This window comes from Scyliorhinus canicula, chromosome 6, assembly GCF_902713615.1.
Source record: "Scyliorhinus canicula chromosome 6, sScyCan1.1, whole genome shotgun sequence".
Lineage (NCBI taxonomy): Eukaryota > Metazoa > Chordata > Chondrichthyes > Carcharhiniformes > Scyliorhinidae > Scyliorhinus > Scyliorhinus canicula.
In genome coordinates this window covers 190,838,514-190,858,402 of record NC_052151.1, presented here as the reverse complement: position 1 = coordinate 190,858,402, position 19,889 = coordinate 190,838,514, and the positions used below count along the sequence as shown (strand labels likewise).

The 19,889-nt window shown below is 41.8% G+C and overlaps 1 protein-coding gene across 2 annotated transcripts in view; it reads right to left on the bottom strand.

Annotated features, from left to right (window-relative positions):
- The window catches only part of lmbrd1 (LMBR1 domain containing 1), a 257,830-nt gene that overhangs the window by 213,466 nt on the left and 24,475 nt on the right, over nucleotides 1-19,889 (bottom strand). For both annotated transcript variants that reach the window (XM_038800685.1, XM_038800686.1), the window contains exons 2-3: nucleotides 13,814-13,990; nucleotides 8,705-8,768 (exon numbers count right to left, since the gene is read on the bottom strand). In XM_038800685.1, coding sequence (XP_038656613.1) covers nucleotides 8,705-8,768; nucleotides 13,814-13,990 — 241 coding nt within the window. The remainder of the gene's footprint in view (nucleotides 1-8,704; nucleotides 8,769-13,813; nucleotides 13,991-19,889) is intronic.

Below are 19,889 nucleotides of genomic sequence, written 5' to 3'. Positions count from 1 at the left end.
CAGCACAAATGGAGGGCTGCAGGGTTAGGCATTAATAGCAATGTTATTAGTGCATATCTTATGGGATGCAATTAAGCATAACCTCCACTGTCACCATCAGTCCTCCAGCCCATTCAGCTCCATCATTCAAAATTCTGGCATTACCAACATTTGAAAGGGCTAACAAATAAATCACATTGTTGGATATTTCCAATGTTAAATGTACACCACATGATAATTTCACACAATCTGCAGTACTTCTCACTGAAATTCCAGTTGCAGAATGGTGCTATAATGGGCTAGTCTTTTTTCATCTTTATTAGTGTCACAAGTAGGCTTACGTTAACACTGCAATGAAGTTACTATAAAAATCCACTTGTCACCACACTCCGGCGCCTGGTGGCTACACAGATAGAGAATTCAGAATGTCCAATTCACTTAACATGCACATCTTTGGACTGTGGGAGGAAACCGGAGCACCCGGGGAAAACCCACGCAGACACATGGAGAACGTGCAGACCCCGCTCAGACAATGACCCAAGCTGGGAATCGATCCCGGGTCACTGGCACTATGCTACCGTGCTGCCCGTAAAACGACGATCTGCAGTGGCCGGGACTTGAACTCAGGCCCACTGCTTGTAAGGCAGCTATGCTCACCACTTTACCACCATCACCCCTGGATGATTTTTCCAAATCATCCTCAAAGGCAAAAATATCATTTAGGACCTAAAGAATGAAAGGCAAATTTCACTGCACTATAAGAAAGCTTTAATTTAAGTGACTGCCTGTTTGGACATAGAACACTGTTGTAGCTACTGAGTCAGATGGCTAGCATTCAGAATAAAGGCTTTCATGAAAATAAATCATCTACAAAACCAGCTTTGAGATGCAAGTTGTCTGCAGTGCATGTGGGGCAGTACCCATGCTTGTACATTTACCACCATTGTATTGCAGGCCTGATGTAGTGATCAGCAAAAAAGAAAGGAAAATTACCAGTGTAAACATCGAAGTCATGTATAATCAGTGAACAGCATTTCCAAAAAGTACTTTGCCTCCATCTACTGGCAGAATTTAAGTTAACTGCTATGGTGGCAGATATATTTAATCCAGATTGAGAAGCACATTATTGAAAATAAACTCAAATGAACATTTTATTCAATTCTTGCTTTAGCATTATTGGGGTTAGGTTTTTACTGGTTTCCATCTACATGTAGCAATATATGTTTGTTAGTGAGCCAGCAAGTGAAAGTGCATCCAAGCAGATATTAGTAGAAGCTATGTGACAGTGAGCTGAAGCAATATACTGCATTAGACAGGAAAGCACAAATTCCACAACATTATTCAAGGGAAACAGAAAAATAATGATCCTAAATTAGTTGGGGGGGGCGGGCGGGGAATGGGGAAGAGAATTGGGGAACAGACCCGTACAATTTTACTGCTGAGTAAGTGGCAAGTGCAGAGGTCTGGAGAAAGGAAAATATTTCTTTCTCATGTCAAGATTTGCCTAACAGCGACAGTGACCTTTGAAATAAAATCTACAGATCATTCGGTTTGTGTGCTCTACAATTCTCTGGGCTGCCAACCATGCAGGGAAGAGAAAGACAATAACAAAATGTTTTAAACGAGGGTCATTAAAACATTAGAGGAAAATACAACCTTACTATTGCTTTTCCAGTATGTTACTAAGGAATGGAGAACTTAGCAGTCGGACATTTGGTCCTTTGAGCCTGCTCTATAATTCAATAAAATCATGGCTGATGACAATGTAGTCTCAGCCCCACTTTCCTGTCTGCCCCGATGGCCCTGCGCTCCCTTGTAGATCAACAAATTATCTAACTCAGTCTTGAATAAATTCAATGACTCTCTATGGAGATGAGAATTCAACATACTAGAATCATAGAATCCCTACAGTGCAGAAGGAGACCCATCAAGTCTCCACCGACCCCCTGAAAGAGTACTTCACCCAAGCTCACTCCCCTGCTCTCACCCATTAACCCCTTAATCTAACCTACACATCTTTTTTGGACACTCAGGGGCACATCCTGCACATCTTTGGACTGTGGGAGGAAACCGGAGAACCTGGAGGAAACCCACACAGACACGGGGAGAATGTGCAAACATGACACAGATAGTGGCCTCGGCCGGAATTGAACCCGGGTCTCTGGCGTTGTGTAGCAGCAGTGCTAACCATGGTGCCACCGTGCCGCCCATGAAGAAATGACCCTTAATGAAAAAAATTATCTTCATCTCGGTCTTAAAATCCTTAAACTGTGTTCCCTGGTTCTGGTCTCTCTCACAACTGGAAACATCCAGCACATCAAGTCCCCTCAGGATATTATATGTTTCAATAAGACTACTTCTCATACTTATAAACTCCAAATGGTATAGGCACAACCTGTTCAATCTTTCTTCAAAAGATAAGATCTTCATCCCAGGAATGATTTGAGTAAACCTTCTCTGAACTGCTTCTAACGTGGTTAGATTATTTTAAAATAGCAGACCACTTTTTCTGACTTGAAGCCTGTGTCCAGTGGGGTCCCACAGGAATCAGTGTTGGGGCCCTTGCTGCTTGTGGTTTATACAAATGATACTTGTTGGAGGAGTTTGCGGATGATACGGATACAGAACTGGCTAGGTCATAGAAAGCAGAGAGTAGCAATGGAAGGGTGCTTTTCTAATTGGAGGGCTGTAACTAGTGGTGTTCCATAGGGATCAGTGCTGGGACCTTTGCTGTTCATAGTATATATAAATGATTTGGAGGAAAATGTAACTGGTCTGATTAGTAAGTTAGCAGACAAAGGTTGGTGGAATTGCGGATAGCGATGAGGACTGTCAGAGGACACAGAAGGATTTAGATCGTTTGGAGACTTGGGCAGAGAGATGGCAGATGGAGTTTAATCCGGACAAATGTGAGGTAATGCATTTTGGAAGGTCTAATGCAGGTAGGGAATATACAGTGAATGGTAGAATCCTCAAGAATATTGAAAGTCAGAGATCTGGGTGTACAGGTCCACAGGTCACTGAAAGGGGTAACACAGGTGGGGAAGGCATACGGCATGCTTGCCTTCATTGGCCGTGGCATTGAGTATAAGAATTGGCAAGTCATGTTGGAGCTGTATAGAACCATAGTTAGGCGACACTTGGGAGTATAGTGTTCAACTCTGGTCGCCACACTATCAGAAGGATGTGGAGGCTTTAGAGAGGGTGCAGAAGAGATTTACCAGGATGTTGCCTGGTATGGAGGGTATTAGCTATGAGGAGCAGTTGAATAAACTCAGTTTGTTGTCACTGGAACGACTGGGGTTGAGGGGCGACCTGACAGAGGTCTACAAAATTATGAGGGGCATAGACAGAGTGGATACTCAGAGGCTTTTCCCCAGGGTAGTGGGATCAATTACTAGGGGGCATAGGTTTAAGGTGCGAGGGGCAAGGTTTAGAGGAGATGTACGAGGCAAGTTTCTTTACACAGAGGGCAGTGGGTGCCTGGAACTCGCTGCTGGAGAAAATGGTGGAAGCAGTTCGGATAGTGACATTTAAGGGGCATATGGACAAATACATGAATAGGATGGGAATAGAGGGATACGGACCCAGAAAGTGTATAAGATTTTAGTTTAGACGGGCAGCATGGTCTGCATGGGCTTGGAGGGCCGAAGGGCCTGTTCCTGTGCTGTACTTTTCTTTGTTCTTTGTAAAATTGGTGGGGTGGTAAATGTGAGGAGGATAGCTTTTGATTACAGAAGGCTACAGATGGGCCGATCAGTGGCAAATGGAATTCAATCTGGATAAATGTGAGGTGATACACTTCAACAGGACAAACAAGGCATGAGAATACATGATAAATGGCAGGACTCTGGGAAGCATTGAGGATCAGAGGGACCTTGATATTCATGTAGACCGGTCCCTTAAAGTAGAAGAGCAGGTGGATACAGTGGTTAGGAAGGCAAATGGTATACTTCTCTTTATTATCTGAGGGCATTGAGCAGTCAATTTCAAACTCAAGGTGGCGACCTGTTGGTGGGCGTCGGAAAGGTTGCAGGGCCATCTGTTGCACCGATCCCGATCGTGGGAAGAAATGGCCAACTGCCGCATGGCTTTTAAAATGTCGCCCACGACCAGCTTACAGAATGTCGCCCGTCCCGCTCATACGTGCACCCTCGGCAGCGTGCAGGCCCGGAACCCCGGAACCAAGCGAGGCAGACCACCTCCTGAGGTCAGCGCGTTGACCCAGGAGCAGATTCTTTATAAAAATCAATGGAGTCTTCTCTCCAGAAGCGGTGACAGAGAGGTCACACATCCCACACGCTGACGTCACATGCTTTGGCACGAGAGATTCCTCCATTTTGTAGCTGCCAGCAGCGTTGGTGTGAGCTCCAGTGCCTCTGGCGTTGGCCGCGAAGGATGCCCGCTCTGTACTCTGGAGGTCATTTAATTTGTTCATTCATTAGTTAATCCTTTATGTCCTCTCTTTCCACCTGTATCCCATTCCAATATTTCCCCCAAGAATGCCCGTGTGCTTTATTACAAGCATGCCCATTTCAATCTTCCAACTGCTATTACCAGTTGATGCTGGACGGGAAGATCCCAGAATGGAACCTTGGCTCAAAGGATCATAACTTTTATATTTTTGCTTCTCCATATAAAATATGGAGGAACAGAGTTACAGCACCGCCAATTAGTTTTAACAAGGAAAAAACATTTATTAAACGTGAAAAAATTGGATGAGGGTACAATATGCCTTTTGCTCAACAATCATGCACAGGTTTTAGGATTAACACAGATAACAAAATAAATCTTAATCTACAAATTGTCTCATTAAGAGAAAGTCCCTTTTAAGCACACAAGATGATTGTGGTCAAACACATGCACTCTGCTTTGAACCCAAGTTTGCGTCTGTGAATTTCTCTCTCAGAATCCCCCTAGATGATTATCGCATGAGAGTTTTCAACTTCACTTACAAAACACTATTTAAAATCTCTCATAATTCTGCTTTGATTTTATTTTTTGTCACATGTACCGAAGTACAGTGAAAAATATTTTTCTGCTCTGCCCAAGACTGTAAGAAACTACAGAGAGTTGTGAACACAGCCCAGTCCATTACGTGAACCCGCCTCTCAACCATTAACTCTGTCTGTGCCGCCCGCTGCCTTGGGAAAGTGGGCAGCATAATCAAAGATCCCTCTTCCAAACTCTTGCATCGGGCAGAAGATACAAAAGTTTGAGAACTCGCACCAATAGTTTCAAAAACAGCTTCTTCCCCACTGTTAACAGACTCCTGAATGGCCCTCTTATGGACTGAACTGATCTTTCTACGCATCTTCTCTACGGTTGTAACACCATATTCTGTATTCTTCACCCCATGTCTATGTCTAAGTGTTGACATTGTGTATTTATCGTATATTTATCCTATGCCTTATGTTTTTCATGTATGGAGTGATCTGCCTGGACTGTACGCAGAACGATACTTTTTACTGTACCTCGCTACATGTGACAATAAATCTAAATCTAAATCAAAAGGAATGCCCAGTCAAGTCAATGTAAATGGAGTCAGTCGCCCGCATATCAACTTAACAGAAGCTTAATGCCTGTTGCCATGTAGCAACCGCCAGCACCGATGTAGAACATCACTGTCATCCAGCGCGCTTTCTCAGCCGTCGTGGAACTGTCTCTCAAAACCAACACCGCACTCACAACATAGACGGCACTCCTAGAGGTGGCGGCAAACTCACAAATGGAGTCCCTGGTGGACCCACGCCGCAGCAAGCCAGCAGTGCAATCGGACGGCAGATGGAGATGAATGAAAAAGACACGAAACCTCCAACAGAAGTCCCCTCCGACGATGCCACTTCTGGTACTGTTGGATGCATCGGACCCCAAACATACGCAGCATACGCACGCCCCAAGCCAGCATCAGAAACCTCGGCCCGGTGCTCACCTTCCGTTTCAACACAGGGTCCGGAAAAGGCATTACAGCAACAAAATCAGTCCGTACCTCTGTCCACACAGTCGTAAAAAAAAATTTCAGGGAGGCGGCCAACAGCTCCAATCTTCCTCATCGCCAATATAGTAACAAGGGGAGTCCAGCGATTTCATACAGAGACGCCTTATTCAGCTTTACATCGGGACATACATAGGGCCAAGTTACACATTACCAGGTAATCTTTTCTGTCAGCTACTGCAGAGGCTGACCTATTATACAAATGCTGGTTAATTCCAATCAGAACAAGGGAACAATCATTCCCAGCTGGATGAACCTCAGGTATGTCACATTAAGGGTATTACAATGGGCATCGAACAGTGATAGGCATTACTTAGACATATTCCTACACCCTTCAAATCAAAATCTGTGCTCAGATAGCCGAAAGTGGCACTGTCATAATGGGAGTGTGAGAAACATGGCACCTGGGTCCTCAGTGAACAGCGCATCCAACTGTGTATCTGCTTAGCCAATCAGATTTAAGGACTGGAAAAGGAACACCAGAGAAGGTAAATTAAAAGGGTTGAATTCAATGTTAAATCAGATAAAGAAAGTGAAATAAAGAGAGGAAAATAGGGCTTGTATTCAAAGAGCTAGAAAAGAAACAAAAGGAAAAAGGAAGAAAACAATCAATTTAAAAGCGCATTTAAAATCTCCCTGAAAAATTGAAGGAATGAGACTTCAAACCTGTAATAGTTAATATTGATTGGTCAATTGACAATAATTGTCACATCATTCAAAGGGTACTTACATTGATAATTACTAGCACTAAACACGTAACATTTTCAACCTTGGGTGATGGTGTAAGACCAGCAATATCAATTCAGCTGCCTGTTACACATTTCTCCCACTTTCGCAGACTTCAATGGAAATAAAAAAACGGGAGACTGAAACGAGTGACAATTACACCAATGCCTTTCCGAATACATTAGTCTCTATCAAGAAGCATAGTTCAACATTTTGAGCCCAAGGAAGCCACACCAAAGGCTCTAAGCTTCCATTAAATCAGCTAAAAGATGCTCAGTAAATTGCATTTGAGGATTGGTAAAGAAGGGATGGTACCTGTGTTTCTGCTATGACATTACTGGAGCAGGATATTGAAAACAGGAAGCTACTGAATCCTGTTGGGTTTGTGAATTATACAAATGCAGTATCATTTTCAAATTAGGGGATGCATTTTCTATTTATACAATGGAAAGTAATTGTTTTTAGCCTTTGAAGCCAGAAATGTTAAGTAAGGGAATAATGTAGCAGCTGCAAGTAATGTACAAATTTCATTTTGCTGAGATTATGGGTAAATTTAAATCAGTCGTGTGAAGGGATTTGGTTATTGTGATGGAGTTGCAATTCTTTCATACTTGTAAGAGTTATTTGATATTGTGTACTTCACTTTTTAAAATCTGAATGTATAAACATCTGAATAGTAAGAAAGCTTGCAATGCTGAAACAACGTTAATTCATATAGATTTATATAGCAGCTTTTACCATGGTTTACATCCCAAGCTATTTCACAGGAGGAATATGAAATGAAATTTAACACCAAGACTCATAAGATATCAGGACAAGTAACCAAAAGTTTAGTCAAAGAAGTAGGTTTTAAGGAGAGTGCTCAAGGAAAAAGAGATAGAGCAAATTAGGGAAGTAATTCCAGGTTTAGGGTCTTGGCAGCTGAAGGCACAGCCATCAATGATGGAACAACTGCAATCCAGGATACCAGAATTAGAGAAGCGCAGATTTTCTTTGTTCATGGGATGTGGGCATTGTTGACAAGGTCAGCATCTATTACCCATCCTTAATTACCCTCGAGAAGTGCTGGTGTGCTACCTTCTTGAAAAGCTGAAGTTGTTGTGGTGCTTCTCACCCCTTTTAAAAACACCAACTGGTGAACATACTCATTGCCATCAAACATACATGTAGAAATCAGATTGAAGGCTGGAGGACAGTTTAATGATGGTATTCTCACAACATTGATGTTCTCACAATATTGGTGTTTTCATTATCAGAAGAGTTCTGAATGAAGCTGAAACACTGGTAAAGACCCGCTTCTGGCTATATACTGGGAGAAGGTGATTGATTATGTAGCCGATAACACTTAGGCCCAGGACACTCCTACAGAGATGTCCTGTAACTGTGACAACTGGACAATTCCAACCATCCCTTTCTTTGAAGCGTTCATGACTCCCACCATTGGATCTTTGACTTGTACTAAGTTTGTGTTTTCTGAGGCTGCTTGGGGCCACTCAGCCAAGTGTTCTGTATCTTCACTCTTTCCTCAACCCATCAAAGTCTTCTTTCCTGAAATTAAGAGTGCTTTTCTATCTCAAATATTCAATTCTACCATGTCAATGGTGACTATTGGCTAGCTTTTCACACTTTGGTCAAAACCTGACTATTACAAAATACTAAGCCTGTCACAGCTTCCACCTCCACTATACATTTAGTCCTAGTTCTCAGAATCTGTTCGATGGGCTCTGGTAAACCATTATCCAGGACATGCAGCTACAAAGATCCAATAGAGGCAAATATGCCAACTCAAATCAAGCTAAGTTTCAGAATTACCTTTCAATAAGTACAGTCTTATACAAGCTGGAAGGAAGACCAAAAAAAAGAGAACTGTGCACCAAGAATACTGCAGGAAAAAAGAACAGAGGACATCCCAAAACAAACATCTCTTCAAAGTAATTCGACTAAGGATTTAAGTATGTTGCAAAATTTAATTTTCAAAAACGATTCAAAAATCAGAATACGTACTGTAATATCCATAGAGCACAGTGTCCTCAATATTCTGCCTTGTGATGTTATCTGCTGCCCATTCCTGAGAAAAAGCATACGTGAGGTTAATGGGAGAAAAACCTTGTTTTGTTGATGTACAATTGTTCCTATTAACAACTATGCAGTCTGATACAATATCAAGGGCAAATGGGTTTTAGTTTACTGATACGGTCATAGAGTGTAGTTTCAAAGCTATGCAAAGCATAAGAATGGACCAAATTCTAAAAGTTGAAATGTGTTTGTCACATCTCAGGTGTCCCATATAGAATCTCTACCGCGCAGCAGGCCATTCGGTCCATCAGGTCTACACCAACATTCTGAAAGCACACCCTATCCCTAGAAGGCCACTTCCCCACCCTATCCCGGTAACGCCACCTAACCTGTACATTCCTGTCAATTTTATTATGGCCAATCCACCTAAGGTGCACATCTTTGGGCTGTGGGAGGAAACCGGAGCACCCGGAGGAAACCCATGCAGACACAGGGAGAAAGTCATCCAAGGCCGGTACTGAACCCGGGTTCCTGGCACTGTGAGGTAGCAATGCTTATCACTGTGTCACCGTGCTGCCCCATGTTTGCTTCACACAAAATCACTAAATCAGAAGGAAAGCGCCACTGAGTTGCAATGTAAAATGTACCATTATTAGACTGCATTACTGTGTTTGATTGAAGACTTTTGTTTCACTGTTTAGCAGGCACGGAGTAGAATTGCAAATGTTGCGATTATATTAATCTAGTTACTGTTCAATATCTTAAAAGCTACTGCTGAACTATAATGAAGAAAGACGATCTACTGCACTGAAGAGCAATGTCCTTCTAAAGCTCCACCAATAGCTTGGAACCACATTAGGACAAAGGAAGGTGAAGAGACTTGTTTACAATCAAGTATTTGCTCAGGAGAAAAGCATGGACATTTCATTTTAAAATGTATTAAAAAGTGTTTTAGGATTTTCTGTTTTGTAAGAAAATGGTATGATTCGTTCTAACGGCAAATCTAGGAAAGTTGAAAAACAAAAGATTACAGCAAAAGACAGGTGTCTGATGCAATGGGAACAGATTGGATAAAATGATAGTGAGATCACTTTACGTTTCCCCTTTTTCTATTTCACCTATTTCATTTTATTCCTCATTGAATAGGACACCCATTAGTTTGATCATGTCCTCGAAGATTAAACAGTGCAGTTGAGAAGTATTAAAAAACATTTTACTATTGCCAAGTTTTGAATCTGCAGGGAATGGTGGTGGATGAGTCATTTTAAAAGGATGCTTAAAAATAGTTCAGATTATCCATCTTTAAAGGACTTTCCTATTCTTTGAATGCAATTTATTCTCCCCACAGGTATCGCCACAGCAGCTACAAAGGGTGAATGCTTTAGATGATAAACCATTACTGTTGTGATGTATGATTGACAAACCATTTTAAATAAAAATAAGAAAAGAAAGACAGTGACGGTGTAGTAAACCCAAGGAATTTATATTTAAAGGGAAAGGAATTACCAAACCTCGCCTGTAACGTTAAAATTGATGTAGTAATAGTCATGTCAGACTCCACAGGTTTCCTTAAGACCATTAAAAAAATCATGAGCTGTCAACCTCCTCTTTTGTAGAGAAGTGTGAATATGAGGTATTAAGATTTTTTCACACAGCAACTTTACAGATCCAAGGTAAATGAGCTTTTAGTTTGCTTTTTCCAGTTCCCTGCATGTCAACATTAAACCAGCAGAGTTATATTCATCAACATATCAACCAAACAAAGTCTAACAACATAAAATAAATACTATCCTTTGAGATAGAGATTTTTATTTTATAAATTCAAAGATTTAGAAGAGATTTGATTCAGACCTCGAAAACTTGGTCCAGTGTTATTTATGCTCAATAACCAAGAGGACAGTGAGACACAGTCCAAGTTATGTAAATTAAGAAATAGTTAGATGCTCACAACTAATCCTTTTCACAGATAATCAACTACTACCGGGAGATGTTGTTGGCACCAGCACGGAGTGTGATCATGGCAAAAGGATGCTGGATGAATTCCTGAACGTGGCACAGGGTGTTACTTGGGGTTGTAACACTCAGTAAACGTGGTCTCTTGAAAGTTATTTGATTGATTTGGGTAGGGCTGGTTAATAAATTCTCCATGCTTCCCTAAATTGGTATGTTTTTTATTATTTATATTTCACTCTCCCAAGAGACTGTGCAGCTGTCTGGGGGTTGGGGCTGCATTGGTCGGGAGGAAATGATACGGGTGTGGATGGTACAGATGATCGATCGTGCCAGGATTAAAACAGGCTAAACCAGCCATCATTTTACATATTTGTATGTTCCTGTCAAAAGCACATGTGCTCACATTTCCTGAGGAATATTCAACCAACTTCTGGTCAGTCATTGCAAGGATCGCACCAATGGGACAACAGAAACTGATCCATTGTGCGGGTTATACACCTACGGTTAACCTGCCCTTTAAATGTGGGGTAATAACAATGACCTAGAATGGGTTTTTAAAAGACAATTCTTGAACAGACCACTGGTTACATACTGAAATTATGGGAAAACTTTAAAATTTATTGAAAGATGGGATAAATGGCTCACTGGCCAGTATCCACCAACCAAACAGATTCGTCAAGGTAAAGCCGATAAATACGTTATCCTGCTGTTTAACTAAAGCAGAAAATCTTCGGACTCCCTATGGAGACCATTATTACAGTTATATTGAAACGGGGAATTTTTAAGTATCTAACAAGCAGGTCAGACATCACTGACTGATTAAACATCTGACTGTTAAAGTACCTGCGTCGGTCCAAATTGACTCTTACTGTGGAATGAATCCCTTCAGTTGTTCAACTCATGATACACTGGTCGCAAGTGCATAAAATATTTAACGTAAAAGGTTAGTTCCGTGTAATTTGACCGAGAGACTGAAGAACAAAAACACACCACACATTCCAGCACAGGGATTGTGGGAGGTGCTGTTTTTTGAAGAAGACATTAAACAGAAGCTCGGCATGCCCCCTCAGGAAAGGATAAAGGGAGTTTTCTCCAGGGCCCACGCCAATATTTATCCCTCAACCAACCACAAAAAAAATCTGATTATTGAATCACTACTTCTCGGAGTCCTTGCTACGTGCAAATTGGCTGCCGCATTTCCCTACATTGTGAAAGTGGCTTCATCAACTGTAAACACTTTGGATTGTTCTAAGGTTGTGCAGAATGCAAACTATCTCTCTTTATCCATCAGTGCTAGAAGAGGCAAGCATGAAACTACCAATGCCAAACAATGCCAAGCAAGCAGTGTTGCCTGCAGGCAGGGCAGCACTGTTCGAGGTAGGACAAAGCCAGGTGAATACAGCAAAATTCTTTGTTCTTTTTGAGGTATCATACTAGAAAGCCAGGCACCCGGGATCACATCCTGACCATGTGCAATGACAACTTTAACAACATATTTTGCAATGTGTCTGATTGGCCATCATTGTTTTGTTTTTAATTGTGAAGTCAGTCAAAATAGTTGGCATAAACATCTGACAATGGATTGCTTGCAAATTAGTAAATGTTGACATTTTGCTGAGGGAAACTAGACATGCAATTTCACAACGTTACACCAATAGTTACAATTTGAGATCATCCTTTGGTCTTACGAGGAAAGTGGTTTAATCTGTAGAACACCAACCTTTTATTTCAGCAGCAATCAACATTGGACACTTTCACTTTATTTCAAACTTTTAGCATTTGTATTTTTCTTTTTACCTTTAATACTACTTGATTAAGATTCCTAATTAAATTATGTAAATTGCTGATAAGCCTATACAACTATTTGTGTGAGTTGTCAGTACCTTATTAACACATTTAACATCTTAGAATGTAAGTTTAGGAAAATAAATTGTGTATGCCTGATAATTAATTGGCAGAGAATAGTTCAAATAGGCTTGGCTGCACTGCAAATCAACTTAACTATTCTCAATGGTGAGAAGTACCACTGGCAAATTACCAATTTAGCAGAAAAGAGAGGTGAACATAGACGAAGGTGATGCTGCATGTTGACTTTATGTTAATTGAAGAAGCCTCTTGTAAATTTAACATTTTAAGTTAGCCATAACTACACAAAAGGAAAGGTTTATCACAAAATATCTAACAGCTCTCCAAAATGACAATATTCTTGCAGCAACACTCATAACATCTGGTACCATTCTTCCTTTGTAACACATCACATAAATGAGTTCTCACATACAGTGTCACTAATGAACATGATCTATAATCAAATATGCAAGTGACAACAGATTGATTTTGGGCTTTTGGGCGACTGTGTGGAGTTCTTCCAGTGTCTGCGTGGGTTTCCTCACACAGTGAAAGGTGTGCAGGTTAGGTGGATTGGCCATGGTAAATTGCCCCTTAGTGTCCAAAGATGTGCAGGTTAAGTGGATTGGCCATGATCAATGCGGGGCATTGGGCCTGGGTAGAGTGCTGTTTCGGAGGGTCAGTGCAGACTTGATGGTCCGAATGGCCTCCTTCTGCACTGTAAGGGTTCTATGATTCTACAGATCAAGTTTCCACTCTTCATCTAAACTCACTAAGTCCTCCACAAAGCACAACCTCAAAATGGTCAGTAATTTTTCTCAACGGCTAAAGCAATTCATCATACACCTGAGCACAAGATCTGAGGTGCAGCAAAGGCTCCTTTGGTGTAGCAATATCCATAATCTTTCTCTGTCTGCCTCCCACCCCTGCATCGCACATTGTTCAACTTGCATGTAGAAACTGAAAGTTATACTCACGTACTCCAAAATGCAGGGAGGAGAGGATTCAATTACTTTACAAGTTAAGTCAAACTTGAAAATTCTAATAGAGATGCCCTTTCTATCCGTCAACTAATTTTCTACCAAGATAACTGCTGTGGAAAATTCATTTTTCTCCTCTATAAATTAAAGCTCTCTTCTGCAAGCACCAGGAATTAATAAATTAAACTGCAGGTGGTAATAAATCCTGTAGAATTAATAGCTTCAGGAAATAATAAGTTCACTGCACAAATTATATTTTCAGAAATATGTTTAAATCACAGTTTGAATGTCTATGGTGGCGATCTTCAGTTATTTGTACCTTGTAAGACCCTCTGGAGTCTTTCATATAAGAAACAAGGAATATGTCAACAGGCAGCAGGGATGAAGTGATCAGTGCAACAGCAAGTGCACAGATAGCAGTTATAGTAGAGACAACCTCGCTTTCTTGTTGACTCTGGTATCGACGGATATAAGTCCAGCAGAACATTAAAATTGCCTAGAAGACACAAAAAGGAGACATTAATGGACATCATTATGGCTGAACCATAATTTGCACTGTTAACAATATATTTTGACAACTGTTTTGTCCCAAAGGACTTGCACAAACAAACTGGTCAAAAATTCTTAGTCCACATTGGGACCCGGTTAAAAAATAAATTATGACTGCACGAAAATGAAAAGCGAAATGGTTTCGAGATAGAGTTCATATTTGGTGGGGAAAGTCCCAATGTGAATTAGTAGAACCAACACTGAAAAACATTCATTCAAACCATTTCAGAATCAAACTTGGGTTTGTAGATACAAACAAACACTTTGGGTGGTTTGTTTAAAATGTTATTTACTATGGTTAAAATTAATCCATGGCCATAATATTATAAACAGATGGTAATGCAATGTAGTTTAATCTTAGCAAAATTTCACAAATTTAGAGCCTGAAATGAAGCAAAAGCAACATTATCATCTTCCTTTAATTCACCCTTAACGTGCTCCATGTTTTGGGGGAGACAGCAATGTGACAACTATATAGTGGTCATGCCACTGGACTAGTAAAAAGACCCAGGCTAATGTTCTGGATGCAGCAGCAAGCGAAATTTAAATTTGAGTTGTAATCTGGAATTTAAACACTCGTCTCCATAATGGTGACTGTGAAACCATTGTTGATTGTTGGGTGGGGACATCTAAGGAAGGATGCACTTGCCATAGATTTTACCAGATTAATCATTTGGATGGTGGGATTGTTTTTTTAAGAGAGATTGAGGAGACTGTGTCTGTATTCCATAGAGCTTCAAAGAATGAGGAGTGACCTAATTGAAACTAGAAATCTGGTGCGGCGGGACGGAGAATCCCGTCCATGGTGTTTCCCCCGAGTGTACCCGAACAGGTGCCAGAGCGTGGCGACTAGGAGGTTTTCACAGTAACTTAATTGCAGTGTGTGCCTACTTGTGACAATAATAAAAAGATTAGGTGAGTCTAAAACCAAGCGACATAAATGGCTAGGCCATTTAAGACTGAGATGAGGAAGAATTCCTTCACTCAGAGGATGGGTACATTTTGGGGATTTTCTACCACAGGGAACTATGGAAGCTCAAACATTGAGCACATTCAAGAATGAGCATATTCAAGAGAGAAATCGATAGATTTCTGAAGACCAATGGCATCAAGGGATTTGGAGATAGTTCAGTGATGTAGATCATCAGTCTTGATTTAATTGAGTGGCAAAACAAGCTTGGCAGGCTAAATGGCCTATTCCTGTTCCTATGTTCCAACATTATGTTTTATACACACAATAAAGATGGACGTAATTAATCTTGGATTTCATGCTGGCCCATTCCATTGTTCTTTTTGCTATGAAGATCTTATACTTACCATCTCAATGGCTTAGAAACATTGGGGCTAGCAATCTTCCCAATTATATCTAAAGGGAACGAACATATTCAGGGAAACAAGGACCTTATGACAGAGTTTAACAATGACGATGGGGAAAAATAATAGGGAAAATAGAAAAACCATCTTAAAATAAAATATAACAATGAATGGTCAGCATGGATTTCAAAAGAGAAAGTTCTTTGACTAACATCACTGAAGTCTAGGAAGAAATTTTAAAAAGCAGACAAGGGTAATGAGATAGAACATAGAACATAGAACAGTACAGCACAGAACAGGCCCTTCGGCCCTCAATGTTGTGCCGAGCCATGATCACCCTACTCAAACCTACATATCCACCCTATACCCGTAACCCAACAAGCCCCCCCTTAACCTTACTTTTATTAGGACACTACGGGCAATTTAGCATGGCCAATCCACCTAACCCGCACATCTTTGGACTGTGGGAGGAAACCGGAGCACCCGGAGGAAACCCACGCACACAGGGGGAGGACGTGCAGACTCCACACAGACAGTGACCCAGGCGGGAATCGAACCTGGGACCCTGGAGCTGTGAAGCATTTATGCTAACCACCATGCTACCCTATATCTTCCAAAAGGCCTCTAATAAAATATTACATAATGGGTTCATGAATAAGTTCAATGCATGTAGAGTTAAGGGACAATTAGCAGGAGGGATAGATGGCTGTCTGAAAGACAGAAAAGAAAAAGTCGAGACAAAAGGTGGAAGGAGGTGGGAAATGGGGTCCTACGAGCATTAATGCTGAAACCATTATTGTTCACAATTTGCATTTACATTTTGAAATCAAACCCCAAATTGCAAGGGCAATCAACACTGAGAAGAACTACAACAAATTATAAGACATTTATAAACTTGTAAAATGGACATATAATTGGCAAAATGTGGTTGACTCTTAAATGCCTTCAGAAATGGCCGAGCAAGCCACTCAGTTGCACCAATCCACTAAAAAGTCAATAAGGAATGAAACTGGGTGGACCACCTGCATTAACCTTGGCACCGGAAACTACAAGGCAAACTCAACTCTCCGACCTAGCAAAGTTATCTTCGCTAACATCAGTAATGTTGTCATCAGGCGTGTTGCGCCAAAATTGAAAGAGCTGTCTCAAAGACTAGTCATACACATGGAATCATAGCTCACAGACACCACCATCATCACCCTCAGGTATGTCTTGCCCCACAAACAGGACAGAGACAGCAGAGGTGGTACCATTGAATACAGCTCCACCGTAATCCCAGCCAAGCTCCTATCAAAGCTCCAAAACCTAGGACTTGGCTCCTCCAGACTATAATCAGTAAGAATAAACAACAACGCCTCCACCACAGTAGTCCTCAGTACCGGGGCCCCGCAAATCTGCATACTTAGCCCCTTACTATACTCCCTGTACACACACGACTGCATGGCAAAATTTGGCTCTAACTCCATCTACAAGTTTGCTGACGACACGACCATAGTGAGTCAGATCTTGAACAAAGACGAGTCAGAATACAGGAGGGAGATAGAGAACCTGGGGGAGTGGTTTAACAAATCTCTCCCTCAATGCCAGCAAAACTAAAGAGCTGGTCATTGACTTCAGGAAGCAAGTATTGTACACACTCCTGTCTGCATCAACGGAACTGATGATGGTTGACAGCTTCAAATTCCTATGTGTGTACGTCACCAACAATCTGTCCTGGTCCACCCACGTCGACGCTACGACCAAAAAAAACACAACAGTGCCTATTCTTCCTCAGGAAACTAAGGAAATTTGGCATGTCCACATTGACTCTTACCTACTTTTATAGATGCACCATTGAAAATATCCTATCTGGCTACATCACAGCGTGGTATGGCAACTGCTCGGCCCATAACTGCAAGAAACCTCAGAGGGTCGTGAACACCGTCCAGTCCATCACACAAATCCGCCCCCCCATCTATTGACTCTCTCTACACCTCCCGTTGCCTTACGAAAGTGGGCAGCATAATCAAAGACCCCTCCACCCGGATTACTCACTCTTCCAACTTCTTCCATCGGGCAGATGTTACAAAAATCTGAGAACACGTACAAACAGATTCAAAAACAACTTCTTCCCCGCTGTTACCAGACTCCTAAACAACCCTCATATGGACTGATCTGATTATTACACTCTTGTATCTTAGGGGCCTCTTAGGGGCAGCAGGGTAGCATGGTGGTTAGCATAAATGCTTCACAGCTCCAGGGTCCCAGGTTCGATTCCCGGCTGGGCCACTGTCTGTGTGGAGTCTGCACGTCCTCCCCCTGTGTGCGTGGGTTTCCTCCGGGTGCTCCGGTTTCCTCCCACAGTCCAAAGATGTGTGGGTTAGGTGGATTGGCCATGCTAAATTGCCCGTAGTGTCTTAATAAAAGTAAGGTTAAGGGGGGGTTGTTGGGTTACGGGTATAGGGCGGATATGTGGGTTTGAGTAGGGTGATCATGGCTCGGCACAACATTGAGGGCCGAAGGGCCTGTTCTGTGCTGTACTGTTCTATGTTCTATGTATGCTTCACCCGATGCCTGTGTCTGTGGTATTTACATTGTGTACCTTGTGAAAATGAAATGAAATGAAAAATGAAAATGAAATGAAAATCGCTTATTGTCACAAGTAGGCTTCAAATGAAGTTACTGTGAAAAGCCCCTAGTCGCCACATTCCGGCGTCTGTTTGGGGAAGCTGGTCCGTGAATTGAACCGTACTGCTGGCCTGCCTTGGTCTGCTTTAAAAGCCAGCTCTTTAGCCCTGTGCTAAACCAGCCCCATTACATATTTTCCTAAAATATGTTGCCTTAAAAATGTGCTGCCCTATTACATATTTTCTTTTCATGTACTAAATGATCGGAAAATACTTTTCACTGTACCTCGTACATGTGAAAATAAACAAATCCAATCCAATGATATACGGGGGGGGGGTTGTTGCACTAACTCATCGACTCCAGACCTCATGATGTCACCTGGCATGAGGTCAAACATGGGCAAGGAATTCTCCTGCTCGTTATCATGTGCCAAACCCCCACCCCCTTCCTCAGCTGCTAAATCAATCTTCCTCCATGTTGAACACCACTTGGATAAAGCACTTGGACAAATACATGAATAGGATGGGAATAGAGGGATACGGACCCAGGAAGTGTAGAAGATTGGAGTTTAGTCGGGCAGCATGATCGGCACAGGCTTGGAGTGCCGAAGGGCCTGTTCCTGTGCTGTACTTTTCTTTGTTCACTGATGGTAGCAAGGATACAGAATGCACTCTGGGTGGGGAAACCCAATTCGATTCACTGCACATGACAGCAAGAAATCGCTCAAAGGACTCAATTCTGCAAAGACAATGGGGGTCCTGACAATATTCCGGCAATAGTACTGAAGATTTCTGCTCCAGAACTAGGCACCCCCGGCCAAGCTGTTCCAGTACAGCTAAAACACTCGCATTTACCCGGCAATGTGGAAAATTGCCCAAGTATTTCCTGAACACAAAAAGCAGGACAAATCCACTGGGGTAATTATCACCCCATCGGTCTATTTTCGATCATCAGTAAAGTAATGGAAGGGGTCATCAACTGGGCTATACAGCACCATTTTCTTAGCAACAACCTGCTCACTGATGCTCAGTTTGGGATCTGCCAGGCTACTCAGTCCCTGACTTTATTATAACCTTGGTTCAAACACAGAGGCGAGGAGAGAGTGACTGCCTTTGACATCAGGCAGCATTTGACAAGGAGCCCTAACAAAACTGGAGTCAAATGGAATCAGTGGAAATCTCTCCACTAGCTGGAGTCATACCTAGCACAAAGGAAGATGGTTGTGGTTGTTGAAGGTCAATCATCTCAGCCATCTCCAACAAGAGAGTATCTAATCATCATCCTTTGACATTCAATTACATTATCATCACTGAATCCCCCACTGTCAACATCCTGAGGGAAATCATTGACCAAAACCTCGACTGAGATAGCCATATAACGACTGTGGTTACAAGAGCAGGTCATAGGCTAGGAATCCTGGGGCGAGTAACTCACCTCCTGATTCCCAAAACCTGTCCACAATCTATAAGATGCCAATCAGGGGTGTTATGGAATACTCTCCCCTTGCTTGGTTCCAAAAACACTCAAGAAGCTTGACACCATCACCAGGACAAAGCAGCCAATTGATTGATATCCCTTCCACAAACATTAACTCCCTCCATCACTGATGCACAGTGACAGTAGTGCAGATCATCTTCAAGATGCACTCAGGAACGCACAAAGGGTTCTTCAACAGCACCTTCCAAACCATTAAATCATTTAGAAGGACAAGGGCAGCAGATACCTGGGCAATTAGGGGTGGGTAATAAATGCTGGCCTTGCCAGCAACACCCACAACCTATGAATGGATAACAAAGAAAATTAATTTCAACATAATTGAGGTAATGCATGGAATTAAGAATATTTGGTAGTCCCATAATACTTGGAAAATTAATTAATATGGAGTAGAGGAGCAAAGTGGTATGGGAGTATAAATACACAAATCA